The sequence below is a fragment of the Garra rufa genome, chromosome 5 (genome assembly GCF_049309525.1).
Source record: "Garra rufa chromosome 5, GarRuf1.0, whole genome shotgun sequence".
Classification (NCBI taxonomy): Eukaryota; Metazoa; Chordata; class Actinopteri; order Cypriniformes; family Cyprinidae; genus Garra; species Garra rufa.
The window spans coordinates 25,772,855-25,797,424 of NC_133365.1; the positions used below are offsets into that span (position 1 = coordinate 25,772,855).

The 24,570-nt window shown below is 38.7% G+C and overlaps 1 protein-coding gene across 4 annotated transcripts; it reads left to right on the forward strand.

Moving 5' to 3' along the window:
• Positions 1-421: 421 nt before the first annotated feature.
• Positions 422-13,636, forward strand: pik3r1 (phosphoinositide-3-kinase, regulatory subunit 1 (alpha)). 4 transcript variants are annotated; one of them, XM_073839545.1, is made up of 14 exons: positions 422-553; positions 655-729; positions 1,359-1,490; positions 4,232-4,433; positions 4,523-4,605; positions 8,965-9,071; positions 9,155-9,249; positions 9,356-9,536; positions 9,654-9,779; positions 9,885-10,027; positions 10,114-10,290; positions 10,389-10,463; positions 10,550-10,720; positions 10,855-13,636. In XM_073839545.1, exons 1-14 carry the CDS (start codon positions 517-519, stop codon positions 11,042-11,044), a joined length of 1,794 nt encoding a protein of 597 aa, XP_073695646.1. In that variant the 5' UTR covers positions 422-516; the 3' UTR covers positions 11,045-13,636. The 4 variants fall into 4 exon arrangements, with proteins under 4 accessions (XP_073695646.1, XP_073695648.1, XP_073695649.1 ...); XM_073839547.1 differs by lacking the exons at positions 422-553; positions 655-729; positions 1,359-1,490; positions 4,232-4,433; positions 4,523-4,605 and adding an exon at positions 5,952-6,293; XM_073839548.1 differs by lacking the exons at positions 422-553; positions 655-729; positions 1,359-1,490; positions 4,232-4,433; positions 4,523-4,605 and adding an exon at positions 7,220-7,508.
• The last annotated feature ends 10,934 nt before the right edge of the window (positions 13,637-24,570 follow it).

Consider the following 24,570-nt stretch of genomic DNA (forward strand, 5'->3'; position numbering starts at 1 on the left):
ATCCAAGCCTTTTAAAATGCTGTGCAGCGAATCCAAATATAGCTCAAGCCAGTCCCGCAGCCCTTTCATGCCCGCACCTGGACTTGTAGATCTCAGTAAACCTCCACCCTACACCAGCGGCTACATATTGCGGTCTGTTTGCTTTAGCCTTCTCGTCCACCTTCGCTACACACTTAATCATATCCTACCGGTCAGCACCAGCCCTAACACCCCCCCCCACCCACCCTGGCCATGCTTAGATGTGCCGTCCAAACATGCTTCTCGCTGCACCACATAAATACATGAGGATGATTATTGATCTAAGCATGCCGTGACTGTGGAGTGGGTCATGGCGTAAAGTTCGTGTTTTCCTTGGAGGCTTTGAAATGATGGCATTTGGTGCTTAATGAAAAGCTAGTAGTTGTTCAAAGGTACCTGGCGGCTTTTTGATGTGAGTGTTCAACTTTCTTTCCTCCAGGCTCGAGCACTCTGCTAGACCTGACGGAGCAGTTCACACCTCCAGAGGTGGCACCGCCCATGCTGCTCAAGCTCCTTGAGGCCATCGAGAGGAAAGGTGAATAGAATCCATCATGCATATTTCTTTGTCACGTGTACGTGCACACCGTAATTACTGCATTTTCTACATGTATTAACTCCCATATAAACTCTGTACAGGTCTAGACAACCCTACACTCTACAGAAACTTTACTGCTGGAGGAGGGCTGGATGTCAGACAATGCTTCGATAGTGGTGAGTGACACATTCCATTAGGCGTTGCTACTGTTAGCTGTCATAAACTAGGGCGATGCGACAAATGCTTTTATGTTTACGCTGAGTGCGAAACTATATTTATGCTGAGTGCAAAACTATGTGCTTCTTTTTCAAAAACTTCAACCCAAAGTAATAAAATTGACACATCTTGCACAATTTGTGCTACAGACATGTGGCTTCTTGAGAAGAGGTGTTCGGTCATTTGTCTAAGAAGTCAGATTTACAATTTTCACCAGCAAATGATAAAACGGGTAAAATTCTACAAACTTACACTGAAGCAGGTCTGAACATATATGAAGACCAGATTGTCACATAGACTTGGCAATGGATTTTGACCCAGGATGTCCTAGCAACCACATACTGTAGCAGCTTCTAACAGCTACTCTTTTAAAAAACACATTTCAATGCCCTGGCAACCACCCAGGGTAAGCTAGCATTGTTACATTAAGCACTCATATTTTCAACATACTACAAATAGAAATGTTGGTTATCGTAGCTAAAGCTAGTTAAGGCGAAAATCAATAGATTGAAAATATCTATTGCTTGTCTCTTTATGCCTGGTTAGCATACGGTGCTAACTTCACTGATGTTTGTGTTCTTTTAATTAGATCCTGCCTCAGTGGATCTTGAGCAGATGGACCTTCAGATGTTGTGTGATGGTCTGAGGAGGTATCTTCAGGATCTACCTCAGCCTGTCATTCCCTCTGTGGTCTACAGTGAGATGATACGCATCGCCCAAGGTGGGTTTCCATAGGGTTACTGCATATCAGCATATGCATTAGATCAGTGGTTCTCAAACTGGGGTACGTGAGGTGACGGAAGAGGGTACGCGAACAAAATGCTGAGCTTTGCCATTCATTAAATTCTACCCCAAATTAAAGTAACATCAAAACCGTGCATGTATTTTTGACAAGCAAAATGCCACTTTTATTAAAAAACAGAAAATGGGAGTGCAGTAAACAATCAAACGACATCGAATTATCTTATCTCTTGCGATCAAATCTGACTGTATCCCCACCAGCAGTGTGCATATGATAGGATGCCTGCAGAGCAAGCAGAGTATGCTGTTTTAGCAGACTGCACTGCTATTCATTGTGTCCTTAAAGTAGATTTGTAGCACTTAATAGCAAAGAACAAATATTAACACAGACTGTACATAACGATCGATTTAAGGAACTCTCTTCGGTCCTAAATGCGAGCAAGAACGCAGTTTTCTCTGAATATCCAAACGATTGCAAATGTTGATTTTAGTTCAACAGAAAGGTAATATTATTAAGTGAGCATTTTACATTTTAAATGTTGCCTACATTTTAAACATAATATTGTCAGTATTGTTTGTTATATTTTCAACAAAACAATAGTTGCAACGAAAACCACAACAGAACTGGTGTGCATCTTCAAGCAACAGCGGTGTTTCGTTAATGAAGAAATCTGCAGCTTTGAATGATTCGGAGAGTCAGTGAACTACAGCCATTTGCTTGCTTACTGAATGAATGAATGATGTGACTCCCCACTCATTAAGACAGTGACTTGCTGCCACCTACTGGCGATTTTAGTTTTAAATCTAATTACTTACTTTTGCCATCATTTATTGCTTTTTAGTATGCGTGGCCCTGGACCACAAAACCAGTCATAAGGGTAATTTTTTGCTATTTATACATCATCTGAAATGGTGTATTGCACTGGTTTATGGTTTGTTAGGACAGGACAATATTTGGCCAAGATACAACTATTTGAAAATCTGGAATCTAAGGGTGCAAAAAAAAATCTAAAATATAGAGAAAATCACCTTTAAAGTTGAAAGTGAAGTTCTTAGCAATGCGTATTACTAATCAGAAATTAGGTTTTTATATATTTGCAGTAGGAAATTTACAAAATATATTCATGGAACATTATCTTTACCTAATATCCTAATGATTTTTGGCACAAAAAAAAAAATATTATTTTGACCCATACAATGTATTTTTGGCCATTGCTACAATTATACTCATGCTATTTAAGACTGGTTTTGTGGTCCATGGTCACATATAAATAATACATTTAAGAGAATAGAATATGACATAAATGATGCCTCTATAAAAGGTAAAAATTATGTGTAGATCAATTTGAAAGGGAGAAATTTTATCCCTTAAATATTCTGGGGGTACTCAGAAGAATGTTAAATGCCCCAGGGGGTACACCACTGTAACAAGTTTGAGAAGCACTGCATTAGATCGACAGCCTTACAACTCTCTGGGTATTTCTATGGTCTATGATATAGTAATAATCCATATTAATGCAGTCATCGGAATCATTAGATTTACACTGGGATAACTTGCCAATTCTCAGTTTGCCCCTAAACTAATGTTTAAAATGCTGTGGATTAAGTCCTTTTTAATTCGGTTCATTCAGTGGTCATAGTAACATTTCTAAGCTATGTTCTAGCTATGCATGGACAGCTCCAATGCATCACAAATCACCAATGAAATCTCACAATAACAGTAGCTCAAATCAGGCTAAAATATGCATTTTTAAAGGATTTTAGTCAGGCTGGTCCTGCTAATGCACATTTAGGAGTTAATTTTTCACGAGTGGTCTGGTTTATTATATAGTCACTCTCTGATGTGACAGAACTTCTGTGGTCCTTCAAATTAAGCTTAAAGGTCCAAGCAATGTATGGAATAATCAGACCATTTTTCATTGATCTCATTTCATTATTAGAGCCACAGGGTGGTGCCATTGTTCTGATGTGTGTTAGCCAGATGGTGAGCCTCCTACAATGGTAATAAAGTAACACAAGGAGTCCTCATAAAAGAAGAAAGTTCTGCACAGTCCCATGAACTTCTAAAAGCGGCAGTGCCGACTCATCTAGCAAGATTGTGTGGTTGTATCGTCACAGTATGTGCTTTTATGAGTACACATGTTCCAAGACTTATCTGATTTTGTGTCTACAAACCTCAGCCAATTCGACAGCAAAAAGTATTCCAGGTGTTGTATTGGTGGTTGACTTAAGGGTGTTAACTTTATCTGCCCTCTCTGTGTGACTGAACATTGTGTGCAGAACAAACTTTCGTTGGTGTAAACTAGCATGTATCCAGTTTGAGAGAGAACACTTTTTTTTTTTTTTTTTTTTTTTTGCAGTTCTCTTTTGGGTAGTGTACAGTCACGTGGCTGGAAACAGGATATCTGTGGTTAATAGACCTAAAGCAAACCTGAAAACTTATCTGCGACATCAACGCTGTCAACCAATCAACTCTCAGAGTACCTTACTCACTCTGTCATTGTCTCGCTTAAGATCTTGTGCGGTTAGTTGCACGCTGAACGCAATTTTCCACATGACTACATATACACTCTTTTTTTTTTCTTTTTTTTTTTGCATATGTCCTTGCTGAGTGTTGGTATGTTTAGCTCACTATGAAGACATAGCCCTTGAGACAAAGGTCATGAAAAGTGGGTGTGAGAGAGCCCTTTTTTACGTTCTTCTATCTTTCTTTCTCTTCAGAAGTGCAGGGTACAGACGAATGTGCACATCACCTGCGGCTGGTGGCTAGCTCTTCTGCACTTCCTCCGCAGTACTGGCTGACCCTGCAGAGCTTGCTGCGCCACTTCTCCCGTGTATGCCAGGCCTCAGCGGCCAACCTGCTTAGTGCTCGTGCCCTCGCTGAGATCTTCAGCCCAGCACTCTTCAGACAACAGCCCACCAGGTACACCCTCACACATATGCTAATGAATCACATTGTTGCCAGCTAGCTTGTTACCAAAAACAAAACTGATGTTTCATTTCCCTTCTCAGCTGTGAGCCCAGCCCAGAGGCACACATCAGGATAATTGAAGTCCTGGTGACCAGCGAATGGAGTGACAGTCAGGCGGCTCCAGGTAAATACAATACTGTAATGTTGATTAAAAACCACTCTAAGGCACTGGTTCTCAACCAGTAAGTTATTTACAATTAAATTTAGCTGTATTAACAATCCTAATTAAAATGCTAAAAACCACAGAAAATGTCGACTTAAAGTTAAAAAGGTTTTGCATACAGGGTAGACATGCTGGTTATATTGATGTATTTGAACCAGTGTTGTCCAAAGATGGAGTAGATGGAGGGTAGGCAACATTGGGAAGAAGATAGGCAGGTAAGTGAGAAATTGTGTGTAATGGAACAAAAAGCAAACACTTCTCTAAAGAATTGCTGGAATGTACAGAAAAAAGACGTAAAAAAGGGAGATGTCCAGTTCTGATGTGTTTTATACAGTAAAAGGAAGGCAACAGTGATATTCATAATTCTTATATGAAGTAGTTGTGCCCCTTCACTTTACCAGTGTGTAGTCTTGGCTGCAATATAGCACTTTGATATGAATGTTTAATGGCTGGGAGTGCTCTGTCGAAAAATCTGTGTTCCACTCCCTTGCTTTTGTGGGTCAGGTTCATTTAGAGATGGGACAGACCACAGAGACACTTCATCTGTGTGTATGCTGCCCTGAACACAGACCAGTTGTCTAGTTGAGCTTTTATAGCAGTAGTAAAGTCTCTCTCCCTGTCTTTATCCGTCTATCTCTCTCAGGCTGCCAGGGGCCCCAAGTCTGGCTGTGTGACTGTTTAAATGTTTTATTACCTGTTAGGGCCTATTTATACCTTGCCCTGGCATGGAGCGAGCTCAGCTGTCAGTAATTTGCACCTGCAGGAGGCTGGGTTGGGCGAGCCCAGACTCAAAAGCACACTTGCCTCCTTTCTGCTCGGGCAGCTCGATTTCTTCCTGTACCTTATGTACGAGCTTTTACACAAACACGAATCACACAAGTGCCACCTTTAACTGGTACTTGTTGCCTTACCGACCTGCCCATACACGATTCCTGCACATGTGGCGGTGGGTAACTGTGGATGTGTGTGTTAATTTGAGTGCAAGGGTGCGTGTGTGCGCATGTTCCTAGTTACTGGGTGGCTATTTTAAGCTGGTGGCAAAAGGCCCACTTGGATTGGGTTGGGTTGAAGTGTGGTCTGCTCCACAGAGCTCTCTTGTTCGCTTGCAACGGCGGCTGTCCTGTCTTGCGTGCATTCTCACACACTTGCAAACGTTCGTTTCCGAGGACTTTACTCCACCCCCTGGCCCCCTCCTGCCTGTGCCACATTCCCCTCCCAAAACATAAGGGTGCACAGCTCAGCAAATATTTGAACCTGAGCAAGTTAATCATGAGACTGAACCCTTGGAGCCAGACAGAGTGAATGAGCAGAGAGAGAGAGAGAGTTGGTTAGCAGCAGTGCGACCCCAGCAATCATTAACCCGGCCGTCCCAGAGCAGGCGACATTCTCCACCCCTCTCAGATCTGCTTTAGTTCTTCAGGCTCTACGGTTTCAACCTGTCGCACTCTGCTTCTCTTTATCAACTTGGATTTTGCTGAATTTCTTCAGACTGCTACAGTGACTTTTAGGCTTTTGCACCTGTCAAGTGGGAATATTTTTTAAAAAAGGACTGTCTCTTGGATTTACCAAGAATCACAAGAAATGCTTACTGGACAGACTTGCTGAACAAAAGGCTGCTTGACTTCTGCTGAACATGCACAACTTGCAATGTAAGTGTGTGGTTTTGGTGTCTCAGGAAGTTTGGTGTAATGATTGGTTACTTTTCTCAAAATCAGTCAGGCAAACGAAAATGCATTAAAGTAAAGTAGCATGTCATTGCTTTGGGGAGTTACCCATTTTTTTTTCAGAGGGCATGGTAGTGGCTCTTCTCAGATGTCCTATTTTGTGTCCGGTTCTGGCTCTTTCGCTAAAGCTCTGAGTCTGACAGACTTGTATATCCATGCTTCTCCCACTGTGCGACTGGCTAGTGCTCGTGTGTATCAAGACTAGCAGAAGTGCAACCTGCTACGAAAAGTGGGTTAACCTGTTTGACTGACACTGGCATGTCTGAACATGCGAGGTGAACGTGTTGTATTATTCATTGGCTCCAAAAAAAGTTAGGGTATAGAATGTCTTTGAAACGCAAGGAGTCAACTTAAATATAAGACTAAAATCTTCAGGGTTTTTAAAATGCTGCTTTATTCGCTGATGTGCCGGAAGTTACACTTGACCTACTGCATGACTGTTAAGCACCCCAGATGAAGTGCCTTTCTGACCTGCCCTGAGTGCTGAGCATGACAATAGCCCACGTTCCTGGGGCGTTTTTAACCCTACTTAGAACTGCGGCTATTTCAGGTACCCTCTCAAGCTCAAATAGCTGATCTCTCCCCTCCTACAGTCCTCCGTGAGTCGCATTTGGGGATTATGAGAAGTATTTGCAAGCCGTGCCTGCCTCCTGACCCGGCCTTGTCTTTGACGTAGGGACTGCCTACGTGCCGCTGCAGCAGCTATCAGTGCTCTGCTTTTGTCTGCCTACCAGCAGAGGGGCCGTACTGATCGCTTCTGCTCAGAGAGAGGTGGGGCTTAGCAAAGCTGCATCATAGATACAGGAAGGGAGGGGGTGACAGAGAAAGACAGTGAGGCTTCAGTTCCTTTCCTCATTCGAAAGATGCTGTGCTGCAGTGCACCTTGTCTGTGATTTACCTCCCTACGTTTGACAGCATTGAAGCGGCTTAGACAACGCTTATGTTCCACGCGGATTAAAATTGCTGGATCACATACTTCGGAGCAGATACATCTTACATTTTGATACATTTTTCATTGTCGACTTTTGAATGGACAATGCACTGTTGCAATGACATCACTGCACTCAGGACTTGGAAGAAATAGAGGCAGGTGATGAGGCAGGAGTGGCCAGCAACAGTCCCGCTGCACCATTGGCTGGGGTAAGTGATGTAATGGTTTTCACTGACCCCACTCTCCAAGGCTTTTCGAAAATTGATCTCAAAGCGATGAGCAAGAAGAACCTGGATTTATAGTATCCATTCAGAGGAGGTTTGCCAAGAAAACTGTATGCGAATCCTTCCAGATATGCAACACACCATTAAGCATGGCAGATTTAGAGAGCCTGAGACTTGACACTGGATCGGGAGCTGGATCAGACCTGCTGTTTTACATAGAAATAGACGCGCCAGGTAACTGTTGAAGTTGGTGCATTACAAACGTGTCATTCTTATGGCTTCATTTCATGGGTGACAGCTCTGTCTGTGGTCTTGGATGCATTGGTTGGTCTGAACTGGTTTAATATTTGCTATTGACTTGTTTTTATGCTGACAGTAACATTAGTTGTTGCGTTGATTATTGTGTGTGTCTTTCCATGGAGGATGCATCTGCTTTAGGTATCACAGAGCATTGGATCATGTGTTGAATAGATTCTTGTAGGTGTATCTGGTTTAATATCTTCGTGTGCATGTCTCATACTCTGTGGTAGCACTAGGCAGAAAATGCTTAGCGACGATAGTGAGTGAAATGAACAAAGGAGAGACAGTGAGTGTGCATGGGGGGGGGGGGGGTTGGAAGATAAAAATAGCCCACCGCTTCAGCTCTGCCTCATGCTCCACGGAGACTGCACTGCCCCCGCTGCTTCCCGTCACTTGGCTTAGTAGCCAATCAGATGCAACCTCTGCCTCTATCCAGCAAAGCAACATGTTCTCAATGGTTAAGGATTCTTGCGTGAATGTGCATATTGCAATGCATTGAAAAGCCCATCGGTGGGTCTCCACATGTTGTCAGATGTCATTGCTTCTAGATACAGTGCTAATTCTGTTTTGAAGCGCTAGCTGTAAAGATCAAAGGATGCTTCAAATAAATTATATCATCAATTCCAAATTAAAGCTTCTTGTCCCTGTCTTGGATCTCCATGACACTTCCACATGTGTGTGATCGTGCATCTCAGGAACAGCTTATGTGGTATAATGCTGGCCAGATCTGAAAATGAGGATTTTTTTGGAAGGGTCAATGAAGTGAAGTGAGTAAAGAATCCGACTCCCTGCTGAGTGCTCGAGAGGCATGTGCTCAGCTGCATTTAATGAAATGAAAAACACTGGAAGGGGAGGAGGCAAGGATTCTAGAAAACTGCAGCAACCGTTGCATGCTTTTAACATGACTGTCACAGTTGGAAGGAAACATGCATCGCTAACTTGACAGAAAAACACCAACGGGTGTTTTAGGGGCTTTCATTTCGCCTCATCAGATTAAAGCATCCTTTAGTTACACTGATATTTCATATTGACACATAGGTTTGAGCATGCCTGCACATGTTGTCTGTGTAAATGACCTTGAGTGCTGCTGGTTCATCAGCAGTTCTGGTCTCAACCAGTTTCTCTCTTTTTCTCTGTACAGCACTACCTCCCAAGCCACCCAAACCAACGTCTGTCACTAACAACGGTATGAACAACAACATGGCTCTGCAAGACGCTGAATGGTACTGGGGGGACATCTCCAGGCAAGTAAAACTTAAATGTTTGGTCAAATAAGCATAATAATAATGTTGCTTCATGTAAAAGTTTGACTCTCTTTCTGTTGCAGGGAGGAAGTAAACGAAAAGCTTAGGGACACTGCTGATGGTACATTTTTGGTCCGAGATGCCTCCACTAAAATGCATGGGGATTACACACTGACACTGAGGTACGTTCTCTTTTGTAAAACCAATATGTCTTTTTATTTAGGGTGCTTGCCTTGACTCTGAATTCCAAAGGATTGATCTAAATACTTCTTTTTATTGCCCATATAGGAAAGGAGGTAACAACAAGCTGATCAAAATCTTCCATCGTGATGGAAAATACGGCTTTTCAGACCCCTTGACCTTCAACTCTGTGGTTGAGTTGATCAACCACTATCGGCACGAGTCTCTCGCTCAGTACAACCCCAAACTAGATGTGAAACTACTGTATCCTGTGTCCAAGCACCAACAGGTAATAATCCTCGAATTTCCTGTGTGTGTCCTGAAAAATTTCACTCTAGATCATCATGTTTCAATTGGAAACATTTTATTGGATATGTTTTTTTTTTTTTTTTTTTTACATTTACAGGATCAGGTGGTAAAGGAGGACAACATTGAAGCTGTTGGAAAGAAGTTGCACGAATACCACCAGCAATACCAAGAAAAGAACAGAGAGTACGACAGACTGTATGAGGAATACACTAGAACATCACAGGTGTGGTTTTAAATGTTTATAGTAGATGATTGACTACATGTAGAGCTCCAGAAAAGCTCTTCAAGGGAAAGCTCACATTCTGACATGCCTTTGTCTGCTTACTAGGAAATACAAATGAAAAGGACTGCTATTGAAGCTTTTAATGAGACCATAAAGATCTTTGAAGAGCAGTGCCAGACACAAGAACGGTACAGCAAAGAATACATTGAGAAGTTTAGGAGAGAAGGCAATGAGAAGGAAATCCAAAGGTGAGTCCTGAAGCTGAGAACTTCCAAAGTTGTCCTTTGGGGAACATTTCAGAAGTGTAATGCATCTCTCCAATGTTTTAACACAGGATTATGGTCAACTATGAAAAGTTAAAATCACGCATCAGTGAAATTGTGGACAGCAAACGGCGTCTCGAGGAAGATCTGAAGAAGCAGGCGGCGGACTACAGAGAGATCGACAAGCGGATGAACAGCATTAAGCCTGACCTCATCCAGCTCAGAAAGACCAGGGATCAGTACCTCATGTAAGTAGCTCTTGAAATATTAACACATAGGACACAATTTTGCATTCGGAAATGACTGTATGGAGCACATTGTAATGTAATGTTTTGTTGCCGCACAGGTGGTTGACACAGAAAGGGGTCCGACAGAAGAAACTCAACGAATGGTTGGGAATCAAAAACGACAACCAGGACGAGTGAGTATTCTGCTTGTCACATTATGGCAACTTGATATTTAATAGAGTTCCTGGTTACTAAATCATACTCTCTCCTTCTATGCTAGTCAATACTCAATGGTGGATGACGATGAGGATTTGCCACACCACGATGAACGCTCCTGGAAGCTGGGTAACATTAACCGCATCCAGGCAGAGGCTCTTCTGCGGGGCAAGAGAGACGGAACATTCCTGGTCAGAGACAGCAGCAAAGCTGGATGTTATGCCTGTAGTGTTGTGTACGTATCACTTTTTTTTGTACTTGTAGGGCATCATTACTCGGTGAAGTTCATTCAGACTTTGAGCGTGCATGTTGAAATAGGAAATTGCAAAAGGCACCTATGACTAAAACCATCTCTTTGTCTTATTGCAGTGTGGATGGTGAGGTCAAGCACTGCGTCATCAACAAGACACCCACAGGATATGGCTTCGCTGAGCCCTACAACCTTTACAGCTCTCTGAAAGAACTGGTCTTGCACTACCAGCATACGTCCCTGGTTCAGCACAATGACTCTTTGAATGTCACGTTAGCATACCCAGTCTACGCACACCAGAGGCGGTGAGGACTCGTGAACACACCCTTGGGACTCGTTACAAACACGGGAGTTGAGAAAGGGCCTCCCCTCGAATGGAGACGCCTCCAGTAAGGCTATTACCGAGAGGGCTGCTTTTTGCCTTGAAACGACCCATGTCGGAAAGACAAGAGAGCAAAACCCAAAACGAACATTTCAGCCACTGAGACTTCTGCCAGTCTGAATGTAGTTTTCTTTATTGAGCGGAAACTGCTATAATTGAACTCACTCTCCCAAATTGGAGGACTTCGGAGGCCTTTTCCAAATGGTGCTTGTTCATTTCAAAGCTTTACCCGCTGCTGGAATGTGGAACATTGATAACCTCTAGAGTGCATCTTTTTTACCTCTTCTACCCCCGGACCTGCTCAGTTCAGGTCCGTGTGTGTGTGTGTGTGTGTGTGTGTGTGTGTATGTGTGTGTGTGTGTGTGTGTACGAGAGAATGTGACGTGACCAAAACTCACAGTATCTGAAAGCTATCGGGATGTTCAACATGATGTTTAACTTTCACGAACAGACCATGGAATCAGCTGATCAAATGTAGCAAGATGGCACTTTCGAAAAAGTACTAGTTTTCTTGTAAGAGACTCCTACACAAACGTTGATATGACACGTCTCGGCTGAAAGGAGCAGCGTGACGAGAAGCAAACGAGATGCTTGGCATTTCTTTTGTGAGCATTATAGTGACAGACTCTAAATCCATTTCTGCTTTATGGACTGGCAAGAAAGGAACTGAAACGGACTTCACGCTGTACATACAGATAGCATCAAAAGCTATGTGACAAAACCATATTGTACCAAAAACGCAGTTCCTTCTCAGTTGTATTCTAATCTGCTATGCAAATTCTGTATTTTCCGTCTCCTCTGCAGAGTTGTGATTTTATTTTACATGTTGCTACCCATAATATAAACTTGTTTTTATTGCTTAAAGTCTTTTTTTTATGTATCTAAGAGGATATTTTAAGTGTCAAAATGCCAAGAAAGGTGGCTTCAGTTTTACAAAAGAAGTGAGGAAAAAGTACTTTATTACATATTTCTTTATCAGCCGCTGGTAAAATTAAAGAGAGAGTATTTTATTAGTCTTTTTCACTTGGAGCTGATTTTCTCTTGGGCAGAGCCTGGAGGACATTAGTGCTGCTTCTGTCTACAGTAATGGTGATATATATATATATATGAACATTTTCACTAGAGCAAACATTAACAAATAAACCATGACGTTTGAAACAACTGCAAGTGAATGATTAATGTCACAACAACACAATACTGCAGGTTCCCAATCCAATATAGAGGTTTATTTTGTGATATCTGTCCCCTAATCGAGAGCGTATTGATTTGATCCTCTGGAATGAGAGAAGAGAACAATTATTTCAGTGACATAACTCCCTCTCATTCCTTGTCAACATAGTATTTTTTCTGTATCAGAAAATCCTTAATAGTGTTTACATAGATGGATCAACTCAGTTCGACTAGTACCCAACGTTCTAGTTTGCGCCACTTTCTCTAAAAAAAATAAATAAAAAAAAGTATTACTTGGATGCAACAAAGTTAGGGGAACCTACCAGCTTGACATTCAAAGCTAGCTACAGTATTTTTGCGATTTTTATCATCAGCGACGTCAGTATTGCTTTTGCCTTCCCCTCTCGTCTGCATTGCAGTTACACTTGGCAAATGCTAATTTGCATTTGATGTTTTGCATAAAGAAACATCAATGTGACACCAGTAATTAATGTTATTTTTCATGTCACTTTTTTTCCCCCCTATATTTTGAATTAGTTTTTGTTTTTTTGACTCCCTGTTTTAACTAGGCCTGATTGCCTTAAAATGAGTCTGTTATGTATTTTTAAGCAGACAGTAATGCTGAATTTTACCATTTTGAGTTTTGTGAATATTTGAAGGTCTTTAATGTAAGATTTTCAAGAGGAATGGTAATTCTCGCGTTTGTCACGTCTATACGCACAGTTGTCCTACACTATTACGATTTGCCCACAGAGTTAGCATATAGTTCTCAAATGATAAGACAGGCTCTTTCAGATTCCTGTTCTTGCTGCGTAAACTAACACGTGGTTTGGGGGAAATATTTAAACTTCACTGGCCAATGCGTTTTGAAATTTTACTGCTTGTGATTTTAAAGTCTGAGAATCAGATCTAAGTTTACAAATTCTAATTCTTAGATTTTTTTTTTCTCTGCAAATGGCACTCTAAACATACTTAATTTCAATGAAAAAACTTTCATGGTAACTTATGTGGGGATTTTTTTTTTCTTTTTGTCTTCTCTTCTGTCTTCTACTTTTTTTTTTTCTTTTTTTTTTTTTTTTTGTCACCTCTCGCTTAAAGGCCACAAACTTCCGTGTTTCACATTACCATGGTAGACCTTTTTCTGCAGCCCCTGTTCTCATAATTTCTTGCATTTTGTGAATCCAGTTTTATTTTCTTTTTCTTTTTGAAATTGTATAACATTGGTTTACAGACACTGTTACCAGAATGCTGAAATTGAGATTAACCAGTGTGTTCCAGTTCTAAAAAAAAATGCTTCAGATCTGTATTGGCTTTTTTTAAGATAAATAAAATGATGTTTTAGAAACAAAGTCTTTGGTTTTTATGATCATTTCTGGACTGTTCTATAGATATCTAGAATTTGACAGTTGACTGTTGAACTCCATGTACCGTTTCAGAGACTTTTGAGGTTATGCAAATGTTGTGGTGTGATATGATGTCGTCAGTCACTAAACGGGCTGAAGGTTACAGAACTTTATGTTCTCGCATTGAGAAATGCAACTGGTTTTCTCGAATAGTTAGTTGCTTTTACTTTTTTTTTCTCTTTCCTGGCTAACAACTTATTTAGATTTCATTCTGGCCTAACTTGTTTTACTTCAGAACCCAACATTTCAATGGTGGCAATCTAACACAGTACCAATACTTTTGTATAATTAACATTATTATGACCTTCCCAATAATAGGCCTAATAATATGCAAAATTATTGCCATTACAAGAACAGGAAAATTTGTGAAAACAATGTGACTTGTTTTAAATATAAACTTGCACCAAAATACCTAAGAGCTTGACTTGAAACAGTCTCCGCAACGTCAATATTATGATATATAGGCAGTTTTTTGTAAAGTTAATGAGCCTATTGTACTATATGCCTATATGGTTTGTGGCACATGGCTAGCTAAAATGAATATTTAACTACTTAAATGGACACTACTTTTTAAGTTTTCAATAATTTTTTTTTTTTTTTTTTGGTGAAAAGTCTGGTAGGATCCTTTAAACTCATCACAAGTAACCATAAAGATGCTTACATTTTTGGAAAAAGAAAATGTCTCACTTAATAGTGAATTTAATTATGATGTATGTTTGTACATATAGTACACATTGTTACATTGTACTCACATGTATACGGAGCCCCTGAAGGGACATTTGCAATAATTAAAAAAGTGATTACTTTCGTGAGCGCACCAGAAACTTTTCTCAAGCTCGTGTGTTACAGTTTCTGGTTTTCGTCACTTCTGCCATCTTACAAAGAAGAAAACAGGAGCATGGATGCGCATTAATTTGCTTAATTGTAAACTTGGCCTTCAATACAAAAACATTGTTTCTGTTATTTAATTCCGACACAGATAAATCATCACTGAGTGGCATAAGAACAGCTTTTTACCTCATGCTATATTCCACCTGAACAATACATAACATCTCAGGTCTTTACATCTGTACATAACTTCTGAAAACATTTGCACAAATTACAATTCTATTTTATCTGTATTTTTATTACCATATCTTATTCTCCTTATTAAAAGTGTAATATTTCATTCTGTTTAGTAAATGAGACTTAGTAAATTATCCGTACTCACAAAAATAGTCTTCTTTTTAGCATTTATTTTACATAAATCATATTGATAGTTTATCATACGCATGAGAAACGTTTCTTGTGAGCGCGCAAAATTTTCTCGTGAGCATGCAAAAGTTTATTGTGCGCACAAAAAAGTTTTTTTTTTTTTTTTTTTTGCAAATGTCCCTTAAGGGGCTCCATATATGTATACAGTAAGTACTTTCTAATTGTATCGTTTAAGTAGTTAAAGACATCTACGGTGAGAAAAAAAATGTTTTGATCCCCTGCTGATTTTGTACTTTTGCCCACTGACAAAGAAATGATCAGTCTATAATTGTAATGGTAGATTTATTTGAACAGTGAGAGACAGAATAACAGAAAAAAAAAAAAAAAAAAAACCCTAGAAAAACACATTTCAAAAAAGTTATAAATTGATATGCATTTTAATGAGTGAAATAAGTATTTGACCCCTTCGCAAAACATGACTTAATGCTTGGTGGCAAAACTACTGTTGGCAATCACAGAGGTCAGACATTTCTTGTAGTTGGCCACCAGGTTTGCACACATACCAGGAGGGATTTTGTCCCACTCCTCTTTGCAGATCCTCTCTAAGTCATTAAGGTTTTGAGGCTAAGATTTGGCAACTCAAACCTTCAGCTCCCTCCACCGATTTTCTATGGGATTAAGCTGTTTTATTGCAGAGCCACTTGTTGCCTTGGCCATGTGTTTTTGGGTCATTGTCATGCTGGAATACCCATCCACAACCCAGTTTTAATGCTCTAGCTGAAGGAAGGAGGTTCTTACCCAAGATTTGACAGTACATGGCCTCGTCCATCTTCCCTTTGTTGTGGTGCAGTTGTCCCGTCCTCTTAGCAGAAAAACATAATGTTTCTACCTCCATGTTTGACGGTGGGTTGGTGTTCTCAAGGTCATAGGCAGCATTCCTCCTCCACCAAACACAGCAAGTTGAGTTGATGCCAAAGAGCTTGATTTTGGTCTCATCTGACCACAACACTTTCACCCAGTTCACCTCTGAATCATATAGATGTTCATTGGCAAACTTCAGACGGGCCTGTACATGTGCTTTCTTGAGCAGGGGGACCTTGTGGGTGCTGCAGGATATTCGTCCTTCACGTTGTAATGTGTTACTAATTGTTTTCCTGGTGACTATAGTCCCAGTTTCCATGAGATCATTGACAAGATCCTCCCGTGTAATTCTGGGCTGATTCCTCACCGTTTTAATGATCAATGAAACTCCACGAGGTAAAACCTTGCATGGAGCCCCAGACTGAGGGAGATTGACAGTTATTTTGTGTTTTTTCCATCTGCAAATAATCACACTAATTGTTGTCACCTTCTCACCAAGTTGCTTGCAGATGATCTTGTAGCCCATTCTACAGTCTACAATCCTGTCCCTGATATCCCTTGGCCATGGTGGAGAGTTTGGAATCTGATTGATTGATTGCTTCTTTTTGATTGCGTCTTTTATACAGGTAACAAACTGAGATTAGGACCACTCCCTTTAACAGAGTGCTCCTAATCTCAGATCGTTGCCTGTATAAAAGACACCTGGGAGCCAGAAATCTTGCTGATTCATAAGGGATCAAATACTTATTTCACTCATTAAAATGCAAATCGATTTATAACTTTTTTTAAATGATTTTTTGTTGTTGTTATTCTGTCTCTCACTGTTCAAATAAATCTACCATTGAAATTATAGACTGATCATTTCTTTGTCAGTGGGCGAACGTACCAAACCAGCAGGGGATCAAATAATTATTTTCCTCACTGTATAATAAAGTTGCTGAAAGAATTTTCAGGGGGTCCCTAAAGTGAGTCCCTGCTTTCAGTAGTATGTAACTACTATAACTACATTACACTATTGTACATCTTTTTTTTTTAGTTAAAGTACATAGTAATTAACACACCTAAAATAAAGTCACACAACTAAACTGACTTTAGATGCACCAATATTTTCAGGGCTGATATGGCCAATATTAAAATGCTTCAAATAAAAATGTAAAAAGAAGCTAAAAACTGAAGCTAAAAAAGTAAATGCTACAGGTACTTACAGACTTTTATCTTTGCACTTTAATGTAAATTTGAAAATTAGTAAACAAACTTGTCTGCTGTCTGGTAGCCACTGACTTCTGTTAATGGAAGGCAAAAATACTATACTATGGAAGTAAATGGCTACTACACTCAGACTCTCAGAAAAAAAAGGTACAAAAGCTGTCACTGGGGTGGTACCTTTTCAAAAGGTACATCTTTGTACCTAAAGGGTAAATACTAGTACCTTTTGAAAAGGTACCACCCCAATGACAGCTTTTGTACTTTTTTTCCCTGAGATTGCAGCAACTGTTTGGTTACCAAAATTTTCCAAAATATATTTTCCTTTGTGTTCAACAGAAGAAAGAAATTCATATGGGTTTGGAACAACACAAGGATCAGTAAATGATGACAAAATGTTCAATTCGGGATGAACTCTCCCTTTAACTTTGTATTTATATTTTTTTCGCCTGCTGCCCATGACCCTATCAAAACAGTGACCCACCATTGTTTATTTATTTATTTACAAATATATACTACATTTAATACTACATATAATACAAATTTATAAAAACAATACAATTTCAGCTAAAGGATCCACACTCACTGTATCTCTTAATAAATAGTTTCTTTTTATTTCGCAACAGATTAAAAAAATACATTTTTTTATGAAGATACAGCGAGTGTAGATCCTTTATCTAAAAGTAAAGTTACTTATTGATCTACTCACCCAAAACTAAGGTTAAGCACAGTGATTCTTATTTTTTATTGAGTGTATAAACAACAGAATACATCAAATATCTCATGTATGCATTCTCTTATTTCATCTTTATGTCATCTTGTTTGATGTTAAACATATTGTCTCCTCACTTAAACTGTTCTCAAAGATAAAAATAAAAATGTATGCCACGTGCATGAGAGCAGAAACAGTCTCACATAACTTCTTGCGTAACTGAAGTACTCAGAAGTCAGGAGTCATATCAATGTACTGCTGAAAAAAAGATATTATTTTGAGAGAGACACACATACTTGTGCATTTGCATTTGTGTCCTTTCTAACAATAGCGTTTACCTTCAAAAACCGGATATCAAATGTGACTGACATCAAAACAATATTGTTACCTTTTGAATTTCTTAAGAAAAGAATAACGTTGATAATGAAAGACTTGAGAAGTGTCTTTAAAAGTTGTACTATAGGATTTGTTTGACCATGCAGTTCTTCACCAAACCACTCTGTAGCAAGAGAAGTAAGACGGAAACAGTAAACCACAGTCATAAGCAGCATCGAATGCACTATTCTCAGGAAAGGGAAGAGTGTAAAACCATGTTCTCACATCATTAAAACAGGCCACAGCTAAAAAGTCGTCAGATATAGATGCATACCATGCATTTGCCACCATGGCATGCAGATTGTAACACAGGTTCAAAATGGCATGCAGAAATAATTTGGAGTATGACTGACAGACTATGAGATTGCATCACTTGTGCAACACGTACATAGATGCCGTCTGACTGTGTTCGTCAGTATAGCAGGATATGGCTCTCATTTTTCTTTTTCACACTGATGCAACAGGCTGGAGTCATTATATCATATCTTTGCAACAACATTCTTAGCATATAGACTACACTATACTATATACATGATTTAATTGATGAGTTTGTCTAGGAGCCTTATTTCCAGTGAAAACAAATATTAATGATACAATGACATTCTAGAGACTTGTGTGCACCAAAAAGGGTACGTTTGTTCCAGCATGACAATAGCCCTGTGCACAAAACTACATAAAAATAGTTTGTTGAGTCTGTTGAGAACCAGACTATCCTAAACAAAAGCCTAGACCTAAACACCTTTAATATGACTTAAGCGACTGAGGTCCAATGTCAATGACTAACCTCAATGATGCTCGTGTCTGAATGGGAACAAAGTGCTGCATCCATGTTCCAACATCTAGCCGAAGGACTTCCCATAAAGGTACTGTCACATTCACAAAACTTATTTCACAGACAAAAAAATTGTCCATTTTGTATTGTCAATAATAGTGATGTATAAAGCATTGCTCACACATGGGTCATTTTCAAACTAAGTAGCTTTCTGTTGGTCAATTCTCAATCATGCAAATTTCTACTAGAATGATTAAATTTCGCAGAGCAAGGACAAATGTGACTACAACTTTGTTTAATTTAATTGGTGTTAAATCTTTGCAGAATATGTTTAATATATAAATTAGACTGAAGGATCTAGTTTTTGTTCATGAAAAGTACACAGTAATGAGCAAATCAATTTTATATAACTTTTCATTTTAAGCTTAAAAGATAAAGAAAAGTTTTTACAACAAATTACAGCATTTTTCTAGATGAAATTTATGACACTGGCTAATTTGTGACATTGTCCAAGTGAACTTCTTGTACAAATGTTCTTGCTGAAACATAAGATGTTCTTTGGATCATTCTCAAATAATGCTCATTAGGATGTACACAAACTTGCTCATGCAGCTTGAATGCAGCTGTCATTAAAAAGTGTACTAAATTAGTAAAATACAAAAAATAAAAGAAATTAAAATAGATCAGCATTTGGAGCTCATTCTACATCTCATTTGCAGGGCTGGTTTTCTGTAATGTATCTTATACTAAGCTGTTGACATGTTAGTAAGGCTGAGAGGCTCAGATCTGCATGAGTGCGGTGAATGTCAGAGTGTCGAGCTGTAATCTCTCAAAGTTAAATATTCATTAGAGACTTTGCACTTCCTGGTAGCTCTCAACCTACTTTCAGAAGGCAGGCTCTTCACATATAGCTTGAAATGACCTGATCAATCCAAAGCATATAAAAGGTTCTAATACCAACTCAAATATTTAATTTAGCAACACACCATCGAGTATCAGCAAACATATTTTAAGTCAACATAAAAAAAAGTCAAAGTACTTATTAATTTATTACAAAGTATTTTGAAATATTTTATCAAAATGTATATCCAACTCTGAAACAAATCTATTTTTCAGCTGATGTCACCAAGGGCTTTTAAAGGATAGTTCACATAAAAATGAAAATTTCCTGTAAATTTACTCACCCCCGGGCTATCCAAAATGTAGCTCACTTTTTTCTTCAGTACAACAGTAATGAAGAATTTTAGCTGAAACTGTGGTCCTTCATAAACTGCAAGTCAGTGGCTATAGGTTTCTGAAAATTAAAAAAAGGCATATGAAGTAACACAAGTTTAATACCACTATATTGAGGTCTTATGAAGCAAAACAATTGGTCTGTGCAAGAAACCGAACATTATTTACAACATTATTACCTGTAACCCATAGCTTTAAGCAAATGGTATAGAGTTGTTTGCAAATAAATCATTCTTTTAAACTGAATATTAAACGAACCAGTTCACCAAACTGGACTGAACCATTTGAAACAGTTTTGTTTAAGCCAGCACAGATTTACAAGTTACTCAATCAAAACTCACTTTCGAACATACCCGACCAATATACTGGCATAAATGATCCTATAATGAAACTGTCCAACAGTACACTTAACTGAGGAAACAGTACAGATTTGGATCTAAGAACTGGTGATAATTGAATTTGTGAACTGAGCACTTGAATAAAGGAGTGAAATTAAAGTTTTATGGCTTCTTATTGTTTCTGTAAAAAACTGAGCTAATGAAGTCCAGTGTATTCACTCTATATGATTTAGATGTAAAACATCCACATTATACATCATTATTGTTTGCTTTAATTATATATATATATATATATATATATATATATATATATATATATATTATATGTGTGTGTGTGTGTGTGTGTGTGTGTGTGTGTGTGTGTGTGTGTGTGTTACGTCATTGTGTGATTACATAAACAAACTGGTTAATCTGAAACTAAATGTTCAGTTTGCTTAAAAGTACTGGACCTTCCCATTGCCTAAAGCTATGTATTACAGGTAAATAATGTTCAGGTTCTTGCACAGACTGATAGTTTCACTTCATAAGACCGCAGTATATTGTTAGGAGCCATGGGTGTTAATTTTGTGTTCCTTGATAAAATTTAATGTCAACTTTCAATAGAAAACATTGCACTGATACAGTAACTACTGGTTTTTCTGATTATATATGTACACTAGAGTGCAGTGATAAAAACCTAACAACCTTTTCCAATTCTTTCTCTATGGCAGCTTATTGGCAGGTAGGCTTGCACAGGGGACTGTGGGAATGACAGCAGAGAGAGCGTCAAACAGAAGAATTCATTCTTAGTTGAGCACATCTGTGACTTTATTCACAACATAGCACAGCCTGAAACTAATGCGGTTACTAATGTGTGATGTGCATGCTTTAAATAAACACAGTTGCAATTGATCAGATGTCAGAGTTGTATTAGATGTTACTATACAATGTGTCTTAGCACAGCTGAAATGCTTTATTGACCAATCAGCATCCAGGACTGGAACTATGCGTTATATAATTCATGTTTTTGTTACACCTGTCATGTACAACATGTGAGTGCTTTGCCGTTTGCAAGGCCGGCCCATGGGCTTATGGGCACTATCGATATTAAAATTACAGTACATATTCTATACTATACAATATTCAAGCAAGCAAGTTTTTTTTTTTTTTTATTAGAAATGACACAGACATCTCCCAGAAGATAAAAAGATGATGTACAAGTGGCATCATTGTGGAAAAAATTATTACTCATCTTTTATTTACATTTGAACAAAAAGTGGCATGTCCAAAATTATTCATAACCTTCTCAATAATCAATAGAGAAGCCTTTATTGGCTATTACAGCAATCAAACGCTTCCTATAATTGCTGACCAGCTTTTTGCATGTCCCCACTGGTATTTTTGCCCATTCTTCTTTAGCGATGAGCTCCAACTCTTTCAGATTGTAGGGTCTCCTTGCCATCACCCTGATCTTTAGCTCCCTCCACAGAGTCTTCTTCTTTGTCCAGATGAGCATTTGCAAAGGTCAAGCGGGCATTTGTGTGCCTTATCTGGAGAAGTTGTCTCCTCCTCCTTCGTCTGCGTCCTTGGAACCCAGCGGTGTGCAGTGTCTGTTGGACTGTCTGCCTTGAGATGTTGCCACCAGCAGAGCCCAGATACATCAGGATGGCCTTCTCCTGCACAGGTGTCACTTTTGGCGTCCGACCACGTCCTCTGAGATTTTTCACAGTGCGGAACGTCTATTTTTTAATAATACTTTGCACTGTAGCCACTGGAACTTCAAAACATTTAGATATGGTCTTATAGTCCTTTCCTGGCTTGTGAGCAGCCACAATGCGCAGCCGCAGGTCCTCAGTGAGCTCCTTTGTCTTAGCCATGACTGTCCACAAACCAACAACAGAGAGCTTCTGTTTTTCACCTGTTGAGTTGATTAAAACAGCTGTTCCCAATGAATCAGGGTAATTAGGATGCTTTAGAACAGCTTGGACTATTTGGAATGGTATAGAACTTTGGATTTTTCCATTGACTGTGACATGCCACTTTTTGTTTGAATGTAAACAAAAGCTGAGAAATATTTTTTTTCCACAATGATGCCTCTTGTACATCGTCTTATTATCTTTTGGAAGAAGCCTGCATCATTTTCAATAAAAAAAAAGACTTGCTGGTTCAGTAAAAGTAACTTTAAGTCAAAATTTGCCAGGGATGTGAATAAGTTCAGGCTTGACTTTATGTAAATGTATAATTTCAGCTTTTAGCAGTAGTGGTGTCACAAATAATTACTGAAAGTACAATATAAATCATGCAGAGATTAATGTGATGTGAAATTTGACACAGTGTTATTGTTACTGTATTATTATAGGACATTATTAGGCCCGAAATTCTTTACGTCAGTGAACAAATGCATAGCATAGATATGGAATAAACATTCATACTCATAATTTGCGTTAGGCGTGTAGGAAGTTTTGGGTTCTAATCCAACCAGGTCTAATTTTTTCCCCTTTTTTAAAATCAGAGATGTTAATCAGTAATCATATATGCAGAGCAAAAACACAATTTGTGTGTTTTTTTTTTTTTTTTTTTTGTGATTTAACTGAAATTAATAGGTAGTCTCCACAAGGTTTAAGCGATATTGAAGCGCTGGTGTGTGAGACTGTGCAAGAGCCACAAGAGAACATTCTGTTGCTAAAAACATTGCAGTAAACATTCAGCATGATTTTAAAAACAACAGATTCCAGCACCAGTTCGCAGCTTAAGAACGAACAGAACGAATGTCATGTTTCATCTGGTTCAGGTTTACGTCCTTGCTGTGAGATGTTTCAAAAAAATGATGGGGATAATATCGACCATGGCAAAAAGTTGTGGGGACATGTTTGACACGTCCCACTCGTAAATGTAGTGCAGCAAAATGAATGTAAGTGAAAAGTGTTTACACAAAAATTGGTCAGAACTAGGACATGCGGTTTGGAGAATGCATATATTAAATTAATAAATATGTAATGACTATATATACATATGTCTTACCATAGCAGATATTTTAATAGACTAGTTTTATAGATGAATTATCTGATTTCTTTCACATTTTTATGTTGACAGTTTTTGAAATTGTTGCCCGGAATATTCTTGAGAGAACATTAAGTCTTTGACAACAGAAGTGCTGACACAGAAAGCATCTGCAATTGTTTCTGTGACCTATTTTGTACATTTTCAACAACTTGAGCACTTTTGATGAGGGAATTGGTTGAAATTGTAAATAATACACCCACTGGTGATGCAGTTTTTTTTTTTGTTTCACTGTTTGTTTGTTTTTTATTATTTTACTGTTGCTGTAATTATTGACACTTGTCTTATTTGTCAGTTATTTAGTAACTAAAAGTGTATCTTTTACTTTGTTTTGTGTTTTTGGTGTTTTTTTTTTGTTTTGTTTTTTGTGGTGGTGGTGGTTGTTATAGAATAAGGTCCATGTGCATCTGTTTGTATATGCAAATTTAGTGTGTGGTCGTTGGGCCAAACTCATTTTTAAAATAGAGAACACAGAATATTTACTTGGCAGTAACTATACTAAAACAGCTACATTTACATCTCCCTACAGGGCCCCCAGGCACTTTGGGGCCCCAGGCAACCACACATTTCGCCTGTAGGACAAGCCAGCCCTGGCTGGTCCACCTGTTGGCCTAGATACATTGCTAATCTTCTACATGGCAATAACCCTACCACCGGTTCACAAGTAATACGCTTTGTTAAAATAAAAAAATCTGAATAGAATGCTGCGTTTATAACAATGTTTCAATTAAAAATCAATTCACAGTTTAAAAATTATGCTTGCCTCAATTACTGCCAACCTCTGGAACTGCTTGTCACTTTTTTCCAACATAATTTTAGCATCTAATGTCAAATAATTAATAGTTTTGTTGCATCTACTAAGATGCATTTTTTTTTTACTTTTTTCTATCTATTTTATAATATCGACTCTTACTGGCATTGAATGGATTGGGTGCTTTTGACTCGAGGGTCCTGAGGTTCCTATGTGTGCTATGAAGATAAGATAAAGGTTTAAAGTGCACACCTGAAAGAGCTCAGACCATTAGTTTACTCTTATGCAATAAGCTGTTAATGGTTTGCCAGACATATCTATGATATTGAAGTGTTGCTCCTTCATTGTATCTGTAAGAGTGATCTAAATGATCCCTTGTGGAAATGATGAATCACTAAATTT

Bases quoted from the DNA above. Each gene is read 5' to 3' on its own strand.
- pik3r1 (XM_073839545.1), top strand. From the start codon at position 517: ATGCTGCTCAAGCTCCTTGAGGCCATCGAGAGGAAAG. The intron at 730-1,358 runs GTGAGTGACACA...TCTTTTAATTAG, and splicing joins CAGACAATGCTTCGATAGTG to ATCCTGCCTCAGTGGATCTT. The intron at 10,028-10,113 runs GTGAGTCCTGAA...GTTTTAACACAG, and splicing joins AATGAGAAGGAAATCCAAAG to GATTATGGTCAACTATGAAA.